At 38.7% G+C, this 18,931-nt stretch overlaps 1 protein-coding gene across 5 annotated transcripts in view; it reads right to left on the bottom strand.

Moving 5' to 3' along the window:
* Positions 1–18,931, bottom strand: part of dcaf6 (DDB1 and CUL4 associated factor 6) — a 26,614-nt gene extending 7,683 nt beyond the window's left edge. For 2 of the 5 annotated variants that reach the window (XM_023336740.1, XM_023336741.1), the window contains exons 1-11: positions 18,556–18,931; positions 14,444–14,505; positions 10,895–10,987; positions 9,848–10,033; positions 9,646–9,759; positions 8,300–8,435; positions 7,406–7,617; positions 5,631–5,724; positions 4,277–4,396; positions 3,692–4,042; positions 2,050–2,247 (exon numbers count right to left, since the gene is read on the bottom strand). In XM_023336740.1, the coding sequence (XP_023192508.1) occupies positions 2,050–2,247; positions 3,692–4,042; positions 4,277–4,396; positions 5,631–5,724; positions 7,406–7,617; positions 8,300–8,435; positions 9,646–9,759; positions 9,848–10,033; positions 10,895–10,987; positions 14,444–14,505; positions 18,556–18,643 (1,654 nt within the window). In that variant the 5' untranslated portion in view covers positions 18,644–18,931. The remainder of the gene's footprint in view (positions 1–2,049; positions 2,248–3,691; positions 4,043–4,276; positions 4,397–5,630; positions 5,725–7,405; positions 7,618–8,299; positions 8,436–9,645; positions 9,760–9,847; positions 10,034–10,894; positions 10,988–14,443; positions 14,506–18,555) is intronic. The other 3 variants (XM_023336742.1, XM_023336743.1, XM_023336744.1) reach the window with 2 other exon arrangements.

Here is an 18,931-nt window from a genome sequence, read left to right as displayed (position 1 = left end):
TGTGGGGGCAGTGAGCTCACGAAGCATTTTGCATGCATTAGGTAGGACCTCTCATAATTAGCACTGCAATTTCAAATCGACATGTAACACCGTAACCTCTAAGGATTTACTAGATGCAAGATTACTATTGTTAAATTTATTTATTTATATTCTTCTGGATAGTGGAGAGTGAAAAGTTTAGAATAACTTATGAAATAATTATTTAAACGTGTAAAATAAATTATTCAACTGGAAATAAACGCAAAAATAATTTCGTAAATATAGAATTAATTAAATATATTGATTTTCTTCTAAAAACTAGATATACATTTTTTTATGACTTAATAAATTATTCCACATCAAATATTAATTTAAACTGTTGACTTCACCCACAAACGTAGCGGGCAGATTTACAGAGACCCTGACGTAGCACCGCCTTAAAAGTTTCCACAACTTTCTTCCTGACCAGCCTGCTGAGCTCCTCTGGTTTTCATGATGCAATTTGTTTATTAATGTTCTCTTCAAAGGACAGCTACAATTAAACCGAGATTAAATTAAACAACTGTGTAGTAAGTTTTCCTCACAGTCGGTCACATTTATTTTCCCTCCAATATACTCTGAGGTTTGTGGCTGTAATGTGACAAAATGTGGAAGGGCTCAAGGGGTGTAAATACTTTTGCGAGCCGCTAAATTATTCATTATGATAAATATTAGTATTCTGTATGTACTGCAGTCTGCTGGCTACACAATTATTATTTCTTACCCCCCCCCCCAAAAATGGAAATTATATCCAGCAAATGTTGGAATAACGACTACATGACAGCTGAGCAAAAGCAAAATGCAGCACCGAGCGTCCAATAAACGTCCCAATCAGACACGAAACATTCATTTGACCTTTGACCTCAGCTGAGCTGTCAGTCCACCTCAAGACAACTCACAACACTGACACATTCAGTGATTTTATTTACAGCTGAAATAATTAATCAGATTAATTGTGATTAATCAATTATTGAAATAATCGTCAACTAATTTAGTAATCGATTAATCGCTAGATCCAAAAAAAGAGCACACTCAAGACGCGTAATTATGCCAAAACTGTACAAAAAATATAAACACTTTGGATTTAAGATAAACAAAAACCATTATCTAAAAATATATTCTGCCTAGAACTCCTCAAACGGCATCATTTTTTTTTGATTCACTCGATTAAAACTCTTTAAAACATGTAATCTGGACACCTTTTGTTGTCCCGTTATTAATCAGTTAATCCAACAAATAATCACCAGATCCTCCCTGCACTCTGTTGATTTTAAGTCCAGCCAGTAGCAAGAACTGACATCAACTTTAACATGTTGATGTCAAGTTTTTTTTTTTCAGCTACAGATGCTACAAATGACCAAGTGTACACTAAAGAAATGCTGTGTTATTGCATTTTAGGCAATACTATGCTTATTTTATTATTTAAAAAAGGAACTGAATTATTTATCTGTACTTTTGATGTATTTATAATATTGTAGAAAATAAGCTTGAGTGGCAAAATGGAAAATCTGCAAAATGTTCCCTTTTTTCAATTAATCAATTAAACGTCAGAATAATAATGAGTTGTAGTCCAAATTTCATTCAACAAATTTGGTACTTGAAGTTTCATGTTTGACAGGGACTTTAGTTTCACGTTGAAGTGATCAAACCACAGGAGGGAAGCCAGTCGCAACCAATCTTTAACACGTCTTCATCATCAACCAGGGAAATAACCACATGAACCAAACCAATCAGAGATTCACAACCGCTGGTGCCACTCCAAACAGAGAGTCTGCAGATGAAAACCCAAAGCAACGAGGAAAAGAAGGGAGTGAGAGCGTTAATGAGTGAGGGGAGCAGAGAAGCTGCTGGCAGTTATGGGTTTGTGAAACGCACGGTGCATTAGACGGGGGTTAGTGCTGAGTTCTAGCAAGACCAGGATTTTCTGGAGCCAAAGTGAGTCTGCAAACAAACATGTCTGCCACGGTTACATGAAGAAGCTCAGACACAGAACTTGACAGGCGTTGCTGCAGGTTTGGAGGGAGGGGTAACCTGTATGGGGTTGCTTTGGAGCAGCAGAGGCGGCGGCGGAGGCGGAGGCGGCAGCAGCTGAGGTAGCCCTTCGCTCAGAGGCTGCAGAGGAAGTGGAAGCGGTCGCTCGCTGACCCAGTCCCGGGGGGTCGGCCAGCCGAAGCAACCTCTGCAAACGCCTACACACTAAACTTATGGGCAGCCGATGAGGACTGTACTCTGACGGAGAGGCAGAGGGGAGACAGGGACAGTGGATGAGCCATTAGGAGGACAGAGAGGGGAGGAGGAGGAGGCGAGGAGCAGAGGGACAAAGAGAGGGACAACAGGATGCTGAAGGAGAAGAAGGTGAAGCTGCTGCTGCTTCTCGAGTGGAGTGGCTCCAAAGCAGACGCTCAAACACACTCACAGATCCATTATCGCACATACTGCATTACAGAAGCACTCACACTCCTTTAAACCATTTCAGTTTGTTACATAACCACAAACTCTGATGCATTTTACTGGGATTTAATTGGCAGGAGAACAGTTCATTAGTTAAATTACAAAAAAACAAGTCTGTGTAAGTGTGGTGGGCATCTTACTCAGATCTCCCGAATCAACGCTTTGCAGACCGTCGTCTCACTCCACAGGCAGAGACATGTCTCTACCAGCTTTTCATGTCTAAAAATAATCCCCCCCCCAGCTCTTAAATGTTAAATAGTTCAAACTTAGTCAGACTGGACAGATCTGGCTACGGATTCTCAACTACATGTAGGTCTGGACTTTGAATGGACCAGTTGGACACAGGACCAGAGGTCTCAGAACGCTGTGTTGAAGCACAGACTGCTACAGGAGACAAGCCTAAGGCCCTGATCTAAACCATTCAGGTCCCATCAGCTCTGAAGCGCGTTTCTTTATCTGCTGAAGAACAGCATCAAAGTATTTATAGTGGAGATGGTGTAATTCCATCAAACATAAGTAGATTTTCATTTGTTTCCCAAAATGTTTAGCTTTGGTCTCATGTAACTAGAGCAGTTTCTTGTTGACATTTGGTGCAGCTGTCCTATCAAGGTCTCTGCAATTTCCTCAGAGTTAAAATGAGAGTTCTCTGATTAATACAGCACACCTCAACACAACTGAATTAATGCGATGCTAGGGAAAGTATCGCATTAATGTATTTTTTACTCACATTTCACAACTATGAACTAATTAATTCATTCATGTCCACTTTATAAAATACATAAAAATTCATGACAAATGCAGGACTTTAGTTTATTTAAATAAACAAACTAATATATCAGTAATATTTTTGATCTATTTTTCTTGTTAGGTTGTGCTTTGTTTTTCCTTTTTTTGACACACATTTCCTTTACCACAAAAATATTCCCAGTAGAGCTTTATCAAAGATCAAAAATTGCTCTTTTTAAAGCGTCATGCAACATTGAGGTTCTCTTTAGCTGAAGCGAGGGCAAAAACATCTCTTTGCGTTGTAAAGGTTCCAGGCGCCTGGTCTACAAAATTGCAAATAAAACACAGTGAGATTTGTGGCTGTAACAAACTGTGAAACATTTCAGAGGGTGTGAATATTTCTGCGAGACATTGTAAACAGCGGGCCAAGTTACCCCTGAGTATGCCTTCACAATGAACTAAAGTGACGCCAGTCAAAGTATAACTAAACTCTCACCCGATAGTGCAGGTTCAGAGGTGGGCGTGGCTGTGGGCGTGGGCGTCCCGGTTGTGTCCCCCTGACTCCTTTGCTCCGAATCAAGGGAGGAGGTAAGAGGAGAAGAAGAAGGGGCCGAGCTCTCTACCAAAGACGAGCCGGAAGTAGGAGGCGCAGTGACTGTTGATGACGACCCTGAGGAGGAAGAGGAAGTGGATTTGGACATCGGGGCTTCGGACGTGGCTGCAGGACTGGAAGGGACCTCCAGGGAGTCTGTCTCCCCGGGCCTCTCAGGGGCCCCGGACTCCTGGGTGGAGTCTGCACCCGAGGCGGCAGGAGTGTTTGCTGAGCCCTCAGGCCGGACAGCAGTTCCTAGAAATGAGGCAATCAATTAATATAAATTGATTGCCTCCTCAGATTAATAATTGAGGACAACTTATTAATACTTACTGAATAAAAGACTAAGCTTCAGACTGAAATGCGTCACAATTTTACAGTTTTGTTTTAAATATGACTGCATATAATCAAGTTTTTGGCATGTTTTTAAATTTTTTTTTATTGTACAACACACTTAAACTAAGAAGGAATTAAAAAGCGAGACCTCACCTCTGGGCCGAGCCTGAGGTCGGCTTCCTCTGCTGCTCTGAGCTTCGCTGGCCTCTTCAAACCACCGGGACAACATGTCCGACATTCTCTGCATCAGGGACACATTCGGACTGTGCTCCCCTAAAGCGAGAGGAGGGGAAACGTTTCAAAATAACATTTGATTCTGCTCCGACAATATAGGCACATCCCAGAAAATGGTTTTTAGACAGGAAAAGCATTTCTCCAACGGTTGCATTGAAAACCAAAAGCATTCCAACATCTGGGGCCCTTTCTACCACTACGCCGTGCTCTGCCCCAACCCAGTTCATGCCAGTCCTGACCTTGACAACATTGTGTTTGACTGTCCACAGTGAAGCAAGTTCCATGTTCCTGTGCAATGAGAAGGTCCCACCAGGAAGGAAATGCCTTTTTCAAAACCGATATTAGCAGCTTTTTCTTTACAAATGTGCACAAAACCTTTCTGAAATTCTGCAGATGTCAAAAAAAAATTACAATGTTGCAATAGCAATGTTTCCATTTAATAAGATATGCAATTAGCGTAATTAAGTGTGTTCACATGGTGAGTCATCATGGATGGATGGAAATACTTCCATGATATATATTCATATTTCAGCCACCACTCCAGAGAAAATCAGAGATCAGAGGAGAAGTCGGTATTCAGGAACTGAGGTAATACTTGAGAGAGGCTACTTAACTATGCAGAATTTTGGGGAACTCAGTCGCTTCTGTGAAGTTTGCAATTTCACAGAAGCGCTATGGAGTAATGACAAAAACCAAACCCAATTTATACCAGAAGATTGTTAGTGACAAAAAGCAGATGATAAAGATGCAACGAGCTAAGTGACTCTTCCATGATTTAATAAATTCAAGGTACTGAGCTAAAAACAATTATATTTCTGACAAAAAAATAACATGATTTTGTTCCCCTGGTTGCTAACGCACGCTATTCATGCACAACAGCAAATCATTGTATGGGTTCATGTTATTTGTACCACATCTTGACAGAAAGCTACACTGGTTGCTCAACTTGTTTGATTATCGTGCTGAATTATTTTATCATGTAAAGTGTTATAATTGTACATTTATGATTTAAGATGCTATGTTATAAATGTCATTAAGTGTGCATAACTGTCGTTTTGCAACGTGAACCCCAGGAAGAGTAGCCATTGTTAAGGCAATAGCTAATGAGGATCCTAATAAACAATCTTCTGTGTTTATTGGGGATTGTTGCTCGAGACTTAGAAGATGAAAGTGTGAAGAAGCATGAATGAAAACATTTGGGCAGGCTTGGCGCTCTCTCCTGAAATGTGAGAGGTCTGCTTTAAACGAGGAGCAGAACATTCTGTGATCTTACCATCTCTTTCTCTTTCGCTCTCAGGACGGGCTCGGGGTCCGGTGTCGGACCAGTCCCCCCGCAGCCGGAGTCGCTTCACCGGAGGCTGCCTTAGCTGTGGAAACACACACGCAGTCAAAGATTAGCGGTTTGTCAGTCAAAGCACAGTCAAAAATAACTCTGCTGCCAAAGCAAAACACTGCCCGTCTCTGTCGGCGTCCTCTCCCACCCCTCTGGCAGCACAACTAAGGCTGCCCCCTTTTTTCCAGTCCCTCGGATGCTTTGCGGTACAACCGACCGAGAGCCAGAAATAGAAAATCAAGGTCTTAGTGGAGGGACTTTCAACTGCTTCGCACAGGAAATGTCACAGGGTCTGGACAGGTGGTGAGAAGCAGCGCAGACGGGACAAGACAGGAGGAGGAGATAAGAAAGAAAAAGACCAGGAACTAAATGAGGTCAGAGGTGGAGGAGAAAGACAGATAAGAGAGGTGCCTGCGCCCCCCCCTCCGCCCCCACACCCTGCACGCCTCGGCTCAGACTATTTCAGTGGGTTGAGGAACGCCGTCTGCGTCGGTCGCTGTATTTGGAAAGGAATGTGTGAGTGTGTGCACCTCAACACAGCTGAAACCCAGGCACCATGATCAGGCACATTTAGACGAACAACCGGAGCACAGATTTCCTCACTGGTTGTCACAGTTTCATACTAACATTACACAGTAAAGCAGGGAGGAGGGGAAATGAAGAAATTATCCTTGGTGCTCTTCCAATTCTTCACTGCAGCTCAAAAGATGCGACTCTTTTTCCAATCAATAAACCTTCCATACCTGAGCACTAACAGGAGGGAGCAACACTCTTCGGTGAGGAAGTTGCTAACAGGGGAAGATTCAAAGTTGCTAATAGCTGTTTAAATTTGAAGAGAGAGGAAGCACAGAAGCTATTTTAAAAAGTGAAACTATTTTCTGCAGGTTGAGACAAGTTTGTTCAAGCTGTGAGAGCGAGCCAGACTTTCAGGAGATAAATCTGAATAAGTTCCAGCAAGAATGATGCTTTTGTTTCATCCGTACGGAGTCTGTAAGGGAAAGTGCCACATTTTAAAATGTTGGCAGCCTTTAATCAAACTGCTGTTTTAGTTACCCTGAACTCTTCTCTCAAACAAACCATCTGACCTCTTCCCCTGAAAAATATGAACAATTATGTTTTAAATGATGAAATCTGAGGAATCTGAATGGGATAAAATCAACAGAAAAAAGGTTATACAGTAACCAAAGACTAGAAATTGATGATGAAACTTTGATGACATAACTTGAATAAAGTATGCAGACTTGCTCTTCACAGCATTTCATGACAAACATTTTCAATCCACTTGGATTATTGTTGTGTAAACCTGATGGATGGATAAACAGATGAGGGCAGACAGACGGACGGACAGAAAACAAAGTTTAAATGATTGATTAGGGAAAATTATCTGGAATTTTAAATATTTTTTCCATACTTTGTTTTCATTTTCAATACTTGTACAGAACTGGAAAATACATAAACTCCATGCTTTTCCAGACTGTGTAGGAACCATGGAGAATCGTTCTATAAAGCCACAACATAAAAAGCTTTCCTGACAGAAACAGATGCCGCATCAAAAAAAAAAAAAAAAAGTAAAATCTCCCTGTAAGAAATGAACACTACATTCAGATGCTGCTGCGTAAATGAAGACCACAAAATGTTGAATGTTCAGTGTTGAAAAGTGACAAAGGAATCAGGAAAAAAACAAAAGGCTACAAAGCATTGCAGTGTAACCTCACCTCCTCCCTCCTCTCCTCCGACGGGCCCTTGAGCTCCCGGGCCTGGTCATCTTTGGGGTTGAAAAGGTAGATGTAATCCGAGGAGTAGCTGACTAGAACCTCTTGACCATCCCCGCTGTAGCAGAGAGACGTCACCCTGCACGACTTGTTGGACAGGTGGGAAGGTACGAACCGCACACACATGCCCGTCGTTCCCCGGCCCATGTAGTTACCTGAGTAAGAAAGGAAGATGTATTGAATACGTGACTATCCGTTTAATTAGTCCAAGTAATCAGATGTGAAATGGGTGCTTAGAGTTTGATTGCTTTCATTTTCCCCCACATATATTACACAACAAGCATAATTTATAATGTAGAGACAGACTGTATTATTCTGAAAACCATAGAAGAGCTGCTTTGTCACTTAAAATCCAAATAAGATGCAGCTTGCCACACACCAATACATTCGTACATCTTTGAAAAGCAGAAGTGGAGCCTACTGCACAACCATCGAGCATGCAGTAAGTGGTTTCTGTATGGTAAGTCAACAACAAAACACTTACCTTTTCCAGCAGCCATTGTATAGCGCACACAGCAGTAAAGTCATCTGACCAAATATGCTAGTGCTCCACTTGGGTTGCCAGGTGACAAGCTCGGCTTTGCTGGGGTTGCAAGGTAATTGTAAAATCTGACTTAACAATCGGTTTTGTTTTTTTAAATGGCTCATTTTCCATAGACTATAAAACATTAACTTGCTGCCACAAAATGGCTGAGTGTTTTTTAAAGCCCTTGAGCTGTGTTCAGAAACAGTAGAAACCCAAATGGGAGCACAAAATGTGAACTTTGCATAATACGTTCCCTTTAAATCTTACTGAAATCAACATAAATACAAAGAATCGAAACAGGGGCAGTTTACCTGTGGCTCTGGTTCCCAGCATGCGTCTGTCATAGATTCGCACTGAGCTGTCTGAGCAGCCCACAGCCAGATAGTATGGCACCAGAGGTGAGATGGATATGGAGGTCGCCGCTCTTCGGCAGTTAATCAGAATGTCCTGGGATCAAACCAAACGCCACAAGGTGAAGCTCAGAACGACATAAACTGGTATTCTGTTCAATAAAGTCTAAAATTTAAAAAAAACCATGGAATTAAAAATATAAATAAACATCCAGAGTCTAACTTCCCGCAGAGACTGCTGCAGGCAGGAAGTGAGACTGGTTTGCAGGTACTGCAGAGGAATAAACCTGCACTTAAATGCATTCTGTCACAAGTTTTTGTAAGAAAAAAATGGCATAGAAGACCAACGTGTGATGATTTTTTTTTTCAGCTGATGTGTTTAAACTAGAACAAGATTTTATAAAACCGGAAGAGCAAGCTTGCAGTGCTTTAATGTAGCTACAAATACACATTTCTAAAAGTTAAAAAGTTAGACTAATTCATTTCTTATAACTAAAGCAAAGCAATATGTGGATAAGGGCAGTTTCTTTTTGGTAAAGCTGCACAACATATCAAAACAGAGCATCAGTGTTTGCAAAATGTATGTTATAAAGAACTCCTTAGAGTGCAGTAATTGTTGGTTAATATCTTAAAGAGAACAGGAGAAAAGTAAACATGCTTGTACAGACTAAATTGCGAATGCTACAATGAAATAATCAGTATTTAGCATCACGATACATACATTTTTAAAAATGTGAAATGGTTCATTTTCCAGAATTTTAATCTCCAACGTACAAGAGCAACTCTGCTTTCAGCTTATCCATACCGTCTCCAGACTGGGATAAATCTCAAAAATCTAAAGTATCTAAAAAATATTAAGGTTGGTAAATGTGATCATTTTTAAATTTCAGCCTGACATCTTTTGAAAGAATGGACTTCACTACGCTAGTCGAGCTAATCGAGCTAATGTGACGCTTGGTTGTTTTTCCTCCTTCAGATTAGTCACTGACGAATCTCCTCTCATAAGGAACGGCACCAGGGTTAAGCAAGGCAACGACGACGCCACCTGGTAAAACTATTCAAGCAGTTTTAAGGTCATGGGTTCTGATCTGAAGAACGAAACATGAGACAGCAGCCACGCAAAGGCTTCTGCAACGCAGGCAGCCTGGACTGAAGTCAAGAAAACAGTTTGCCGAAGTACTTCAGAAAGAAGCAACAGCGCCACAAGGTTGACCTTCAACACTATGAGGATTTAGTAAAGGCTCAATTATTTCTGCAACTTCCTACTGATATTACTAGAATTAAAAACAGCCCAGTTGTCAGCATACATCCTTGCAGTCTTCTTTAGTGCAGCTGGTTTTTGTGCGAAGGTCAAACCACCGCACTGTTCCGTCCTCCCCACACGACAGGAAAGTGTAGGGATCATTTGGTACAGTCATAATCTGAGAGGAATAAAATAAACACGGTCAGAGAAGAGGTCATTAAGTAAAAGTAGCATTTCATTGGCGGAGCAGCACGGCCGTTCAGCACCTCGTAAGCTGTGCCGTAGTGGCAGGTGAACTGACACTGCCGATTGTACTCGGGACTCTTTTCGGTGTGGGTGTAGAAGATGACGCCGTCTCCGGAGCAGGAGACGATTTCCTGATCGTTTGTGTGAGGCATGAACTTCGCACTGAAGATGTTCGCTCGATGGCCAGAGCGGATCGACTTCTTCACCTGAAGACGGGAAAATAAAAGTGGACATTTATGGTTAATTTGTGGTACCTAAAGCGCCTGTTCAGCTTAAACTTTAATTTTTTAGATATACACGCAGTACTTAATTGTTTCTAAATATTATTTTCGCAATGTTTTACTGTCTGCATATTGCAGCCTTTTTTCAAAGAGAGAAATAAGCAGCAGTTGATGTTTACATACGCTGTATAAAAGACTTCTTTTTCTTACTGTCTGACATTAAATCAGAGTAAATATTGTCTACGTTAGGGCATTTTGCTAAATAAGATGGAATCATCTAAACCTTTCTCAAATTCAGAAGCTTATATCCTTTTCCTTAGCACAGTCACGTTCAACAATTTTGAATATTCACTCCAATGAGGCTCGTTTGTCAGATTAAAAGTGCATTTAAAAAATAACCTATAAACAGGTATTAAACACGCTTTTCCACAGACCCATATTTTTGTATTAAAAATACTTTTTATTGGTATAATATAATATCCTGACCTTAAACGTCATGTTTTCATTTGCTGTGAGAGGAAAATCATTATGATTAGCAGAAATAATGATGCCAGGATTACAGCTCGCCTCAGCACCAAACGTAAACTACTGAAACGGTAAAATGAATTATACCAGAAAATCTAACAGGTTTGTTTGCTTCTTTGGTGCCACATCATATTTTAGAATTTAAATATGTTTTATATTCCTGCTGCAATAACCTGCTCATATAAACTGCATTTCATGAACTCCAACAGCAAAGTAAGTAAGTTGTGTGAAAAGCAGGGCGACGTAGAGCTCCCTTTTTGAGGTTCAATTTGTCTCCGACTGTTTCTGTAATAGTGGTAAACGTCACAGGTTACGACCAACCTTCTTGTTGTACGGGTTAGTGATGACCAGAAAGGTGTCGTCTGACCCCGACAGGATGTATTCGCCTGTGTCGTTCCAGGATATTGTGTTGACCTGAGAGGAGATGAAGGAATAAAGTGTTTACAGGGCTGACAGAAAACTAATTTGGAAACTTCATGACTGCATTCTGGCAATAGGAGAGAATACTAAAAACTGTAGACATCTACTAATAAGATTTCTTTATCATCTTAAAGTTCCTTTTACTTGTGTTTCTCTCTTTTATTTTGGATTCTTACTCTTCGTCTTGTTGTTTAAATCAAATAACCATCCACATACTTGTGTGGACAGCCACAAATATCAAATTTTACAAGACTGGTTTGAATTGAGTTAGTATAAATATCCACATTGATGTTTAAATAAAAACATAACACGCAAGTTAACACAGTAGCTTCTCAAATCTGACAATTAATTAAATGTTTCTGTATCACAACTGAACAAAAAAAGAAGAAAATTTTACCATTTAACATGTCTACTGGTTTTGCAGACTAAGCAAACAGATTTCAACAGGGAGCTTTTTTTGTAAAATGCGGAAGAAAACACTTGTCTTAAAATAAGTTAATTATTTCCTCTTATCTGTATGAAAATCACAAGAGCAACCGTATAAATGATGACACAGCCAAAAATGTTTACGCTCCCTTTAGTCCACTTTATTAATCCAAAAGGAGAGTTATTTTAAACTTACAAAAGATCATTTTAAACCAAAACGGGACAAAAAAAATATCTGCATTTTTAAATAAAAGAAAGATGACGTTCTAAATCAAATTCAGCTTCTAAATTTTCACTCAAATCCTAGATTTATATTTGTGTTTTTGCTCATATTTAGCTGAGCATCAGCAATAATTGAACAGCAATTGCTCCCAGGTTCTACGTTCCCAGCAGCAGAAACAGAACAAAGCCTCAGATCTGCTTGTTTTCTGTTTGTTTGCGGATCAATATTTCATTACGACCTGCAGCCTCGTTCAGCGCTCCGTCGTGACAGAGCGGCTCGCTGCAATCAGTGAGATCACTCTGGGCTCAGAGCTGCACTGCAAAACAAACCCACACCTCTGCAAGAGCCGACGCTTCAAACTCACTAATGAGTAGAGATGAGCCGATTCCAGTGAAAAATCATGGGTTTCATTTATTATGATGTTTTGTTTTTTTTTTATTTAAAAACACGGCATTGACTATTTTTTTTATTGCCTGATCGTTCACTGGGAATCTCCCGTAAATCAGTTTCTGTCGCTGATGATGAATTAAAATGACTTTCGATGTTTTCTTCCTGTTTTGTTGTGTTTAAGCATCTTACATCATCATCTGGTTTCCTGGTTTCCAGTCCACAAATAATAGCATAAAATAAAAATCCACCTCAAAGTGGAGGAGGAGCTGATTTTACCAGAAAAACATGTTTTTGATTAAAACCCTTAATGACACCTATTTTTACATATTTCCTTTCTTTCTCCGTGTAGAACTTTAATTGTCTGATATTTTAATTTCTCCATCGATTTCAAACACGGCGAGGACAAACACTGACTTCTTATTTTATCTGTAAATACAATCATGTTGCTCAACGCCAAAAGCACTAAAACATAAGGCACTGCTCTTAATAAAATGAGAAGAAAATCGGATAATGAAGCAACTCCTGGTAAAAAGGCTCACTGGAAGACAGGGCAGCTTATGGAAGTATTTTTTCTTTACCAGTAATTAAAGCAGCTACCAAATTCAGAGCAAATATTCATCTCATCCAATAGCTTCTCTTTATAGCAAAGCTGCATAAAAAGTCATTTTTAAAAAAAATAAAAATTCCTAACTAACTTTTCTGTCATATTTCTGCGCTGCATTTAAATTAATATTCCTGTGTTTCCTAGAAGAAGAAGAAAAAGAAAACTCAAATCTAAACGAGAGAAAACCCCAAAGCACAAATGCTTTATTTAGTCCTATTACTGAATGCATATCGTCTTGCTCAGCATATGTTCTGACTCAACACATTTAAAGGAACAGAAACACCACAGATTGTGACTGCCGACGCTCCTATATTTAGACAGACTGGATTTATCAAATAAAAAGGCTGTACAGGTAGTAATATCAGAAAACATGAGTGCTTCCATGACTTCAACGTTCAGTAATCCTGGGTGTTTTAGGCTGTGTGACAAATGACCAAACAAGAAGCAGATGGCGCTGTCAAAAGAGGGTTAATGACTGGTTTGGCTTCATCTCTGCAATATTAAAGACTTGTGCATTTAATCAAATGGATTAACTGGAACCTTTAATCCATTTGATTAAATGTTTCAGTTAATCAAAAATAGAAACCTCTTTAAATAGAAACATATTAATGCTATAATTATATTTTTAAATGTCTTTTCTTGAATATTTTGTATTAAACAATCTTCTAAAAATGCTGCATGTCGTACTGGAAGGTGAAACTCCCCTTCAGTCTAAACTCTGCTAGCAGTTTTCCTTCTATAATCCTCCATATTCCTATAAAATGTGACCAGCTACAGTGTCCCTGCAGAAGACGACCATCCCCACAGCATGATGCTGCTGCCACCATGTTTGTAATGTAGTGTTCATTTCCATCAGATACAGTTCTTTGCATACAAGCCAAAAGTTTCCTGTACAACCAGAGAGCCATTTCTGCCCTCAGTCCAGCTAAATAAAAAAAATTTGAGTCGTGAATATTGCATGATCTTTTCTGAAAAGACAATCTGAAATTTTTAAGTGAATATCTACAATAGGAAATTTGTGGCTGTTTTTATAAGATCACTGTTTTGTTTTCAAGTTTCAAAACAAAGAAAAACATAAATCACTTACATAAAGCAATTAGTATTGAGGAGAACAAATGTAACAAATATTACTGATATTTGTGTCATTCTGTTGTGAAAATTTAATGCAGGATATATTCCGTACAAAAAAACCTAATAAAAACTGCTGAAATCCGCGTTTGTTATATTTATATAATCTATATTTTTCTGCACTGTTTCATGCAAAGTAAGAGGAATGAATGCAAAAGCACCACAGCTTTTAGATTTCTTTACGAAAAACGAAAACAAACAAACTTGAAAATCCTTCGTCATTCAGTACTTTGTGTTAGACTATCAGCTATTAAATACAATTAAATTTGAGATGCAATGTGGAAAATTTCAAAGAATATGCTAACTTTTAAGACAACACATATAACCTGACAATGCAAAGAACAACAAAAAAACATGCTAAAGGTTTAAAAAAGAAAATTAAAAATAAAACTTAAAAAAGGTAGGCAGCTCTCTTAGGTTGTTCGAGTGTTGCTGCGGTGTTTTGGTCGGACTGAAGTCCTGCCTGAAAGCGTCACGAGACGCTGTGTGACTGATCTGTCAGCTTCATGTTTCCTGTAGGCATCAACCACCTGACCTGCAGCCAGAGCTCTGCTCGAGTTTACATACCGACCGAGGGGAAAACAACATACAATGCGGTTTTCTTCAAGACAAAATAAACTCTTAAAACGGGACAAAAAAATGTTTTAAAAAAAGGAGCTCAGAAATGCAGGACACTTACACAACCATCGTGGACGTTAAGTGTCGCTTCTAGTTTCAGCCTCTGGACAAATTCTCTTCTACCTGCAGAAATGACAAAAGCGCTTTTAAACCCGCTGACATTCATTTGGGTCGGTACTGAGAGCTGGAACACTTTGACACATTTAATATTTGTAATAAATTAGTGTAGAGTGCACTGTATTATTCTTGTTTGCAGAAATTCTGCTGCTGCAGAACGAGCGCAAGGAAGCAGAAAGAGGACGGCGTGGTGACTCGCTGATCTCGGTTTGAAAGCCGAGTTCTGTCAGGATCTGCAGAAGCCGCCACGTTCCTGAGATCAGTCTGGGGATGTCGGCTTTGTACTTTGAGTTTGAGCTGTGAAATTCTGCAGCTGCTGTTTGCTCAGACGGAAAACTGAACCTGCATTGCCTTGTTTAAAATTCAGGAGTCCGGGCGGCGTGGAGAGGCATGTCACATGTGAAGGTGCTGAAAACGTTGCCATGCTGGAGACGCCAGAATGTCCAACAGCATTTATTATAATAAATACTGAGACATTCAGAAATTCACACAAAAATATGTATTTGTTAATAATTTAGGATTGTACTCCGAGTCACAAGTCAGTTGAGAGCAAAAAGTAAAGTATTGTTCAAAATACTTATAGTTCCTCTAATTGGAAATAATTATTATGATCAATAATTTTCCTCCCTTTTCTTTCTTCTCTGTTGTTAACTATTTTCTATGAGCTTTAGCTTCTCTAAAATATACATCTGGCATTAAAAGGGAAGTTGCCCTCTAATACTACCAAAATTTGACATAATGACAAATTTTGCTGGACGACAAACAGTCCCAGAAGTTATTGAGATAAACAATAATATTGTTGTATTGAGATCATTTTCAAGTGGTATAATAGTAATGGCATAATAATGCAAGTGTACATTCTCAAAGCTCAATAAACTTTAATTTTTGATAAACATTTAACACTAAACTGGAAGACATTTTAAGTCTCTGTAAACACAACTGCCCTTCACAAAAGGGTCTATTAGAGACTAATGCATCAAACTGAAGCCATTTGTCATAAAGTATTTTACAAAAAGAGAGAGAGAGAGAAACAAAAACAAAAAAAAACTAATTAATGATTAAAAGTTAATTATGCAAATCAATCTCATTTTCATTTATCATGCGGTTAATTGATTTACTTCTTATTTTGACAGACTTACTATCAAATGATATTTGAAACGTCTAAAATCTCCAAACGCTGAAATTATTGTTGGGATTTTTACTTCTAATATTTTTTATCATCAACTGTTGATCATACGAGATTAGCCATAAATATCAATACATTTAGAAATATTGATAAATGCTATTACTGTGTGGCATTTAGCAATAGAATTGCACCATTTAATGTCATTGCTGTCCTGAAGAATTTTAATTTACTGTCTTGGTTTTATTTTGTTTTTAAGAAAATTTGGTGTGTTAACAACAGAGACGTGTAGTCACAGCCATACAAGCTATTGCCAAAAAAATAAAATAGACTGAAATTGATTTTTTTTTTAAATTCTTTTTAGCAGAATTTTTTATCATTATCACAATATAGGCTATAAAATACTGACATTTAAGTCTATATATAACCCATCCCTAGTGTCCACATATATTTTGGACATACACAGTGAGGTTGAATGGTTCTGGAAATATTATATCCCGACAGAAATTGCGTCCAAGCAAATTGAAAATGTAAGTTTTTCCCTCAGTCATTAGCGTAAAAAAACCAAAAAACAATAACAATTTGAACTTAGTGGAGGTGAAGAAATTGAGCAAATAAAGCTGCTCATAGAAGCATTTGTTCTGAATTTATTCCGTTTCTTATATTTAACAATCCATGTGGTTGAAATTGCAAAAGAACCAACTCAAATCCCACCGTGTCTTCAGCTTCGCAGTTTATCTCCCCGCTTCACCTTCTGATGCGCCGTTCTCAACACTAAATATATCTGATAAGAGGTGTGACCCACACATCCCTGCATGCATCCTCGCGTGCACAAACCCAGCGCTGACTTTATCTCGGCTGGGCTAAATACGGCACTGACTAAACCTCTGAGGCACCAGCTCCACCTCAACAGGCTCATATCTCCTCATTCAGGCCTCCGACTGAACGGTGTGACACAACAGGTCCTGGAGATCGACTGCTTCTCCCAACGGCGGCCATCTTTACTGATTGGTTTATCTGCGCTGTTCAAAACCAATAAAAGCACAAATGATGACAGGAAACCTTTGCTTTGGTGGACTGAAAGAACCTAAAGCTGGAATTTCAATCAAGATAAACCGTGTTTAGCAGCTGACTTTACATGTTTTAATCCTTAATGTGAATATGATAAAGGAATGTGAGCAAAGACAAACTTTTAACGTTAGATTACCCAAAAACTTAGCAGGTAACACTTTAATTGAGCAGCAGAAAAATTGTCTTTTCAAACCTTTTTATTTTATGTGCACAAGAAGCTCTAGAAAAGTCAAAATAGAGATGATATTAATCTGTTTCAACATGCAGCACAGAGAAAATCCCAGACTGTTGACAAACTTCCAATACAGGCAGACAGAAATGGAAATCTATTATGTTATCGTCTGTTTTTTTCCATTTTAAAATCCTTTTAAAATGCAGAAGAAACACAACAAATGGTTGCCTTTTAAATCATTTTAGACTGTAGGTTAAATCAGTTTCACATAAGCCAACTTAACCACGCTGTAAAACTGAGGATTTTCTTTTAACATAGGAGTTGGCTATTCTAAAACTTTTATCAAAATCTGATAAAGCAATCAAACATTGAGTTACAGAAGCATAAAGTTTCAGTCTTTCTGGAAGCCTTTGGGTTTTTTTCCTGTCTGCATCCTGAATCAAATTAAATAATGTTCTATAAGATTCGTTTCGCTAATGTAATCTGCCTGTTCCGGTTTCCAGCATTTTCCAATACTATTACTGTATAACTTTCCAAACAATCTTGAAGACACAATTTACTACCTTAGATTTACCATTAAATTAATTATATTATTCTCCTTTTTAACAAAACCTAAAAATGGAAATAGATAAGCTGGTTGCTTTATGCTCTGTATGTACTTTAACTGAAAAATACATATACTTCTTTTGTTAACTATTGTTTAACTAATTTTATTTTTGTTTTACTTTGAACCTTTAAATATTTCCCCGATCTGCAAAAGTTACATTGTTGAATGTCTGTGATATAATTTACATTCTTCTCTTGCTCTGCTCATTATTAAAGGATTTAAATTTGTTATTTTACTTTTTAGCTGTCAGAAGAAGTGAGTAAGGCTGCCCTGCCCCCACCTGTTGCTACACAAAGAAATTTTAGGTTTTTGTAAATTGCTATTAAAAATAACATTTAAAAAAAATTTATGAAATACTCTCATTATTTTGGTGCAGATTTGGCAAAACAACCTCAGATTTTCATACTGGTTCTGGATGTTTCAATTGTTTTGCTATTTGTAAAATATGCTTAATATTTGAAGGAGATCTGTAATGGCAATTATACATCAAAACTGCTTAACACACAAACTACATTTTTTATCTAATTTTTAATCAACAAATTAAAATGTTTCTGTTTGTTTGTTTTGGTAAGATGCCTTTGGAGGGTTTTTACAAATTGTTTTCCACATAATTGACGATACATTTCTGACACTAAACAAGTTTAAGTTCTGTTAAAACACCAGGACAACTACTTTTCACAATAAAGACCAATTTCTGAGTGCTGAAATACTCTAGGGATGTTTACTTTATGTCTCAAGCAGTTAATTGATCCGTAATTGATCCGTGATCATGAAACTAGATCATCCCAGAGTACTGCAATATCACCAATCTGTTGCCTGGCACATAGATACTGTGTTATGGATTAAATACTGTAATCTGACGTGCTAAATGATCTGGAATTCAGTAAACATCCAGCTTTAGCCTCAATAAAGTGGCTAAATTGATGGAATAAGCAGAATAAGATCTCGGTTGATACAAGGATTAGTTTGACTTGAGGAGCAATCCAACTCTGCTGCTTCCGATTCAGCTAAAAACAAACAAATCAACACACGTCCTGTCACATATGTCAGCGTTAGCATAGCGACTTGGTGTTTTGTTCCTACCTAAATAGCTGGTTCTGATGGAGTTCGGGTCCCCGTATCCAATCAGACGTTTATTAACATCCCAAACCAGGTTCCCAGTGCAGGACATTGCGACCAAGTGGGTTTGTTTTTAGCTGACAATAACATCTAAACTAAGCTAACCCTTCCTCGGACGGCGTCGTCTTTTTGTCTGATTTCCATCCACTTCGGTCCCTTTCTGTCGGGACGGCGCTAGCTGGATGTGGCGCTCAGCATCGCCGTGGAGGGAAAGCCGCCTCCGTCCGAGCCCCGCCGTCAGTCCCTCAGAGTCCACACGGTCCGTGTCTCCGCTCTACGGAATCCAAACTATCTGCCTTTCTAGCCTAGCCTGGTTTATTTCTTTCTGTGGATAGCGGTC

Source organism: Xiphophorus maculatus, chromosome 7, assembly GCF_002775205.1.
Source record: "Xiphophorus maculatus strain JP 163 A chromosome 7, X_maculatus-5.0-male, whole genome shotgun sequence".
In the NCBI taxonomy this organism is placed as follows: Eukaryota; Metazoa; Chordata; class Actinopteri; order Cyprinodontiformes; family Poeciliidae; genus Xiphophorus; species Xiphophorus maculatus.
The sequence above is the reverse complement of the archived record's forward strand: the minus strand, read 5'-3'. Positions and strand labels throughout refer to the sequence as shown.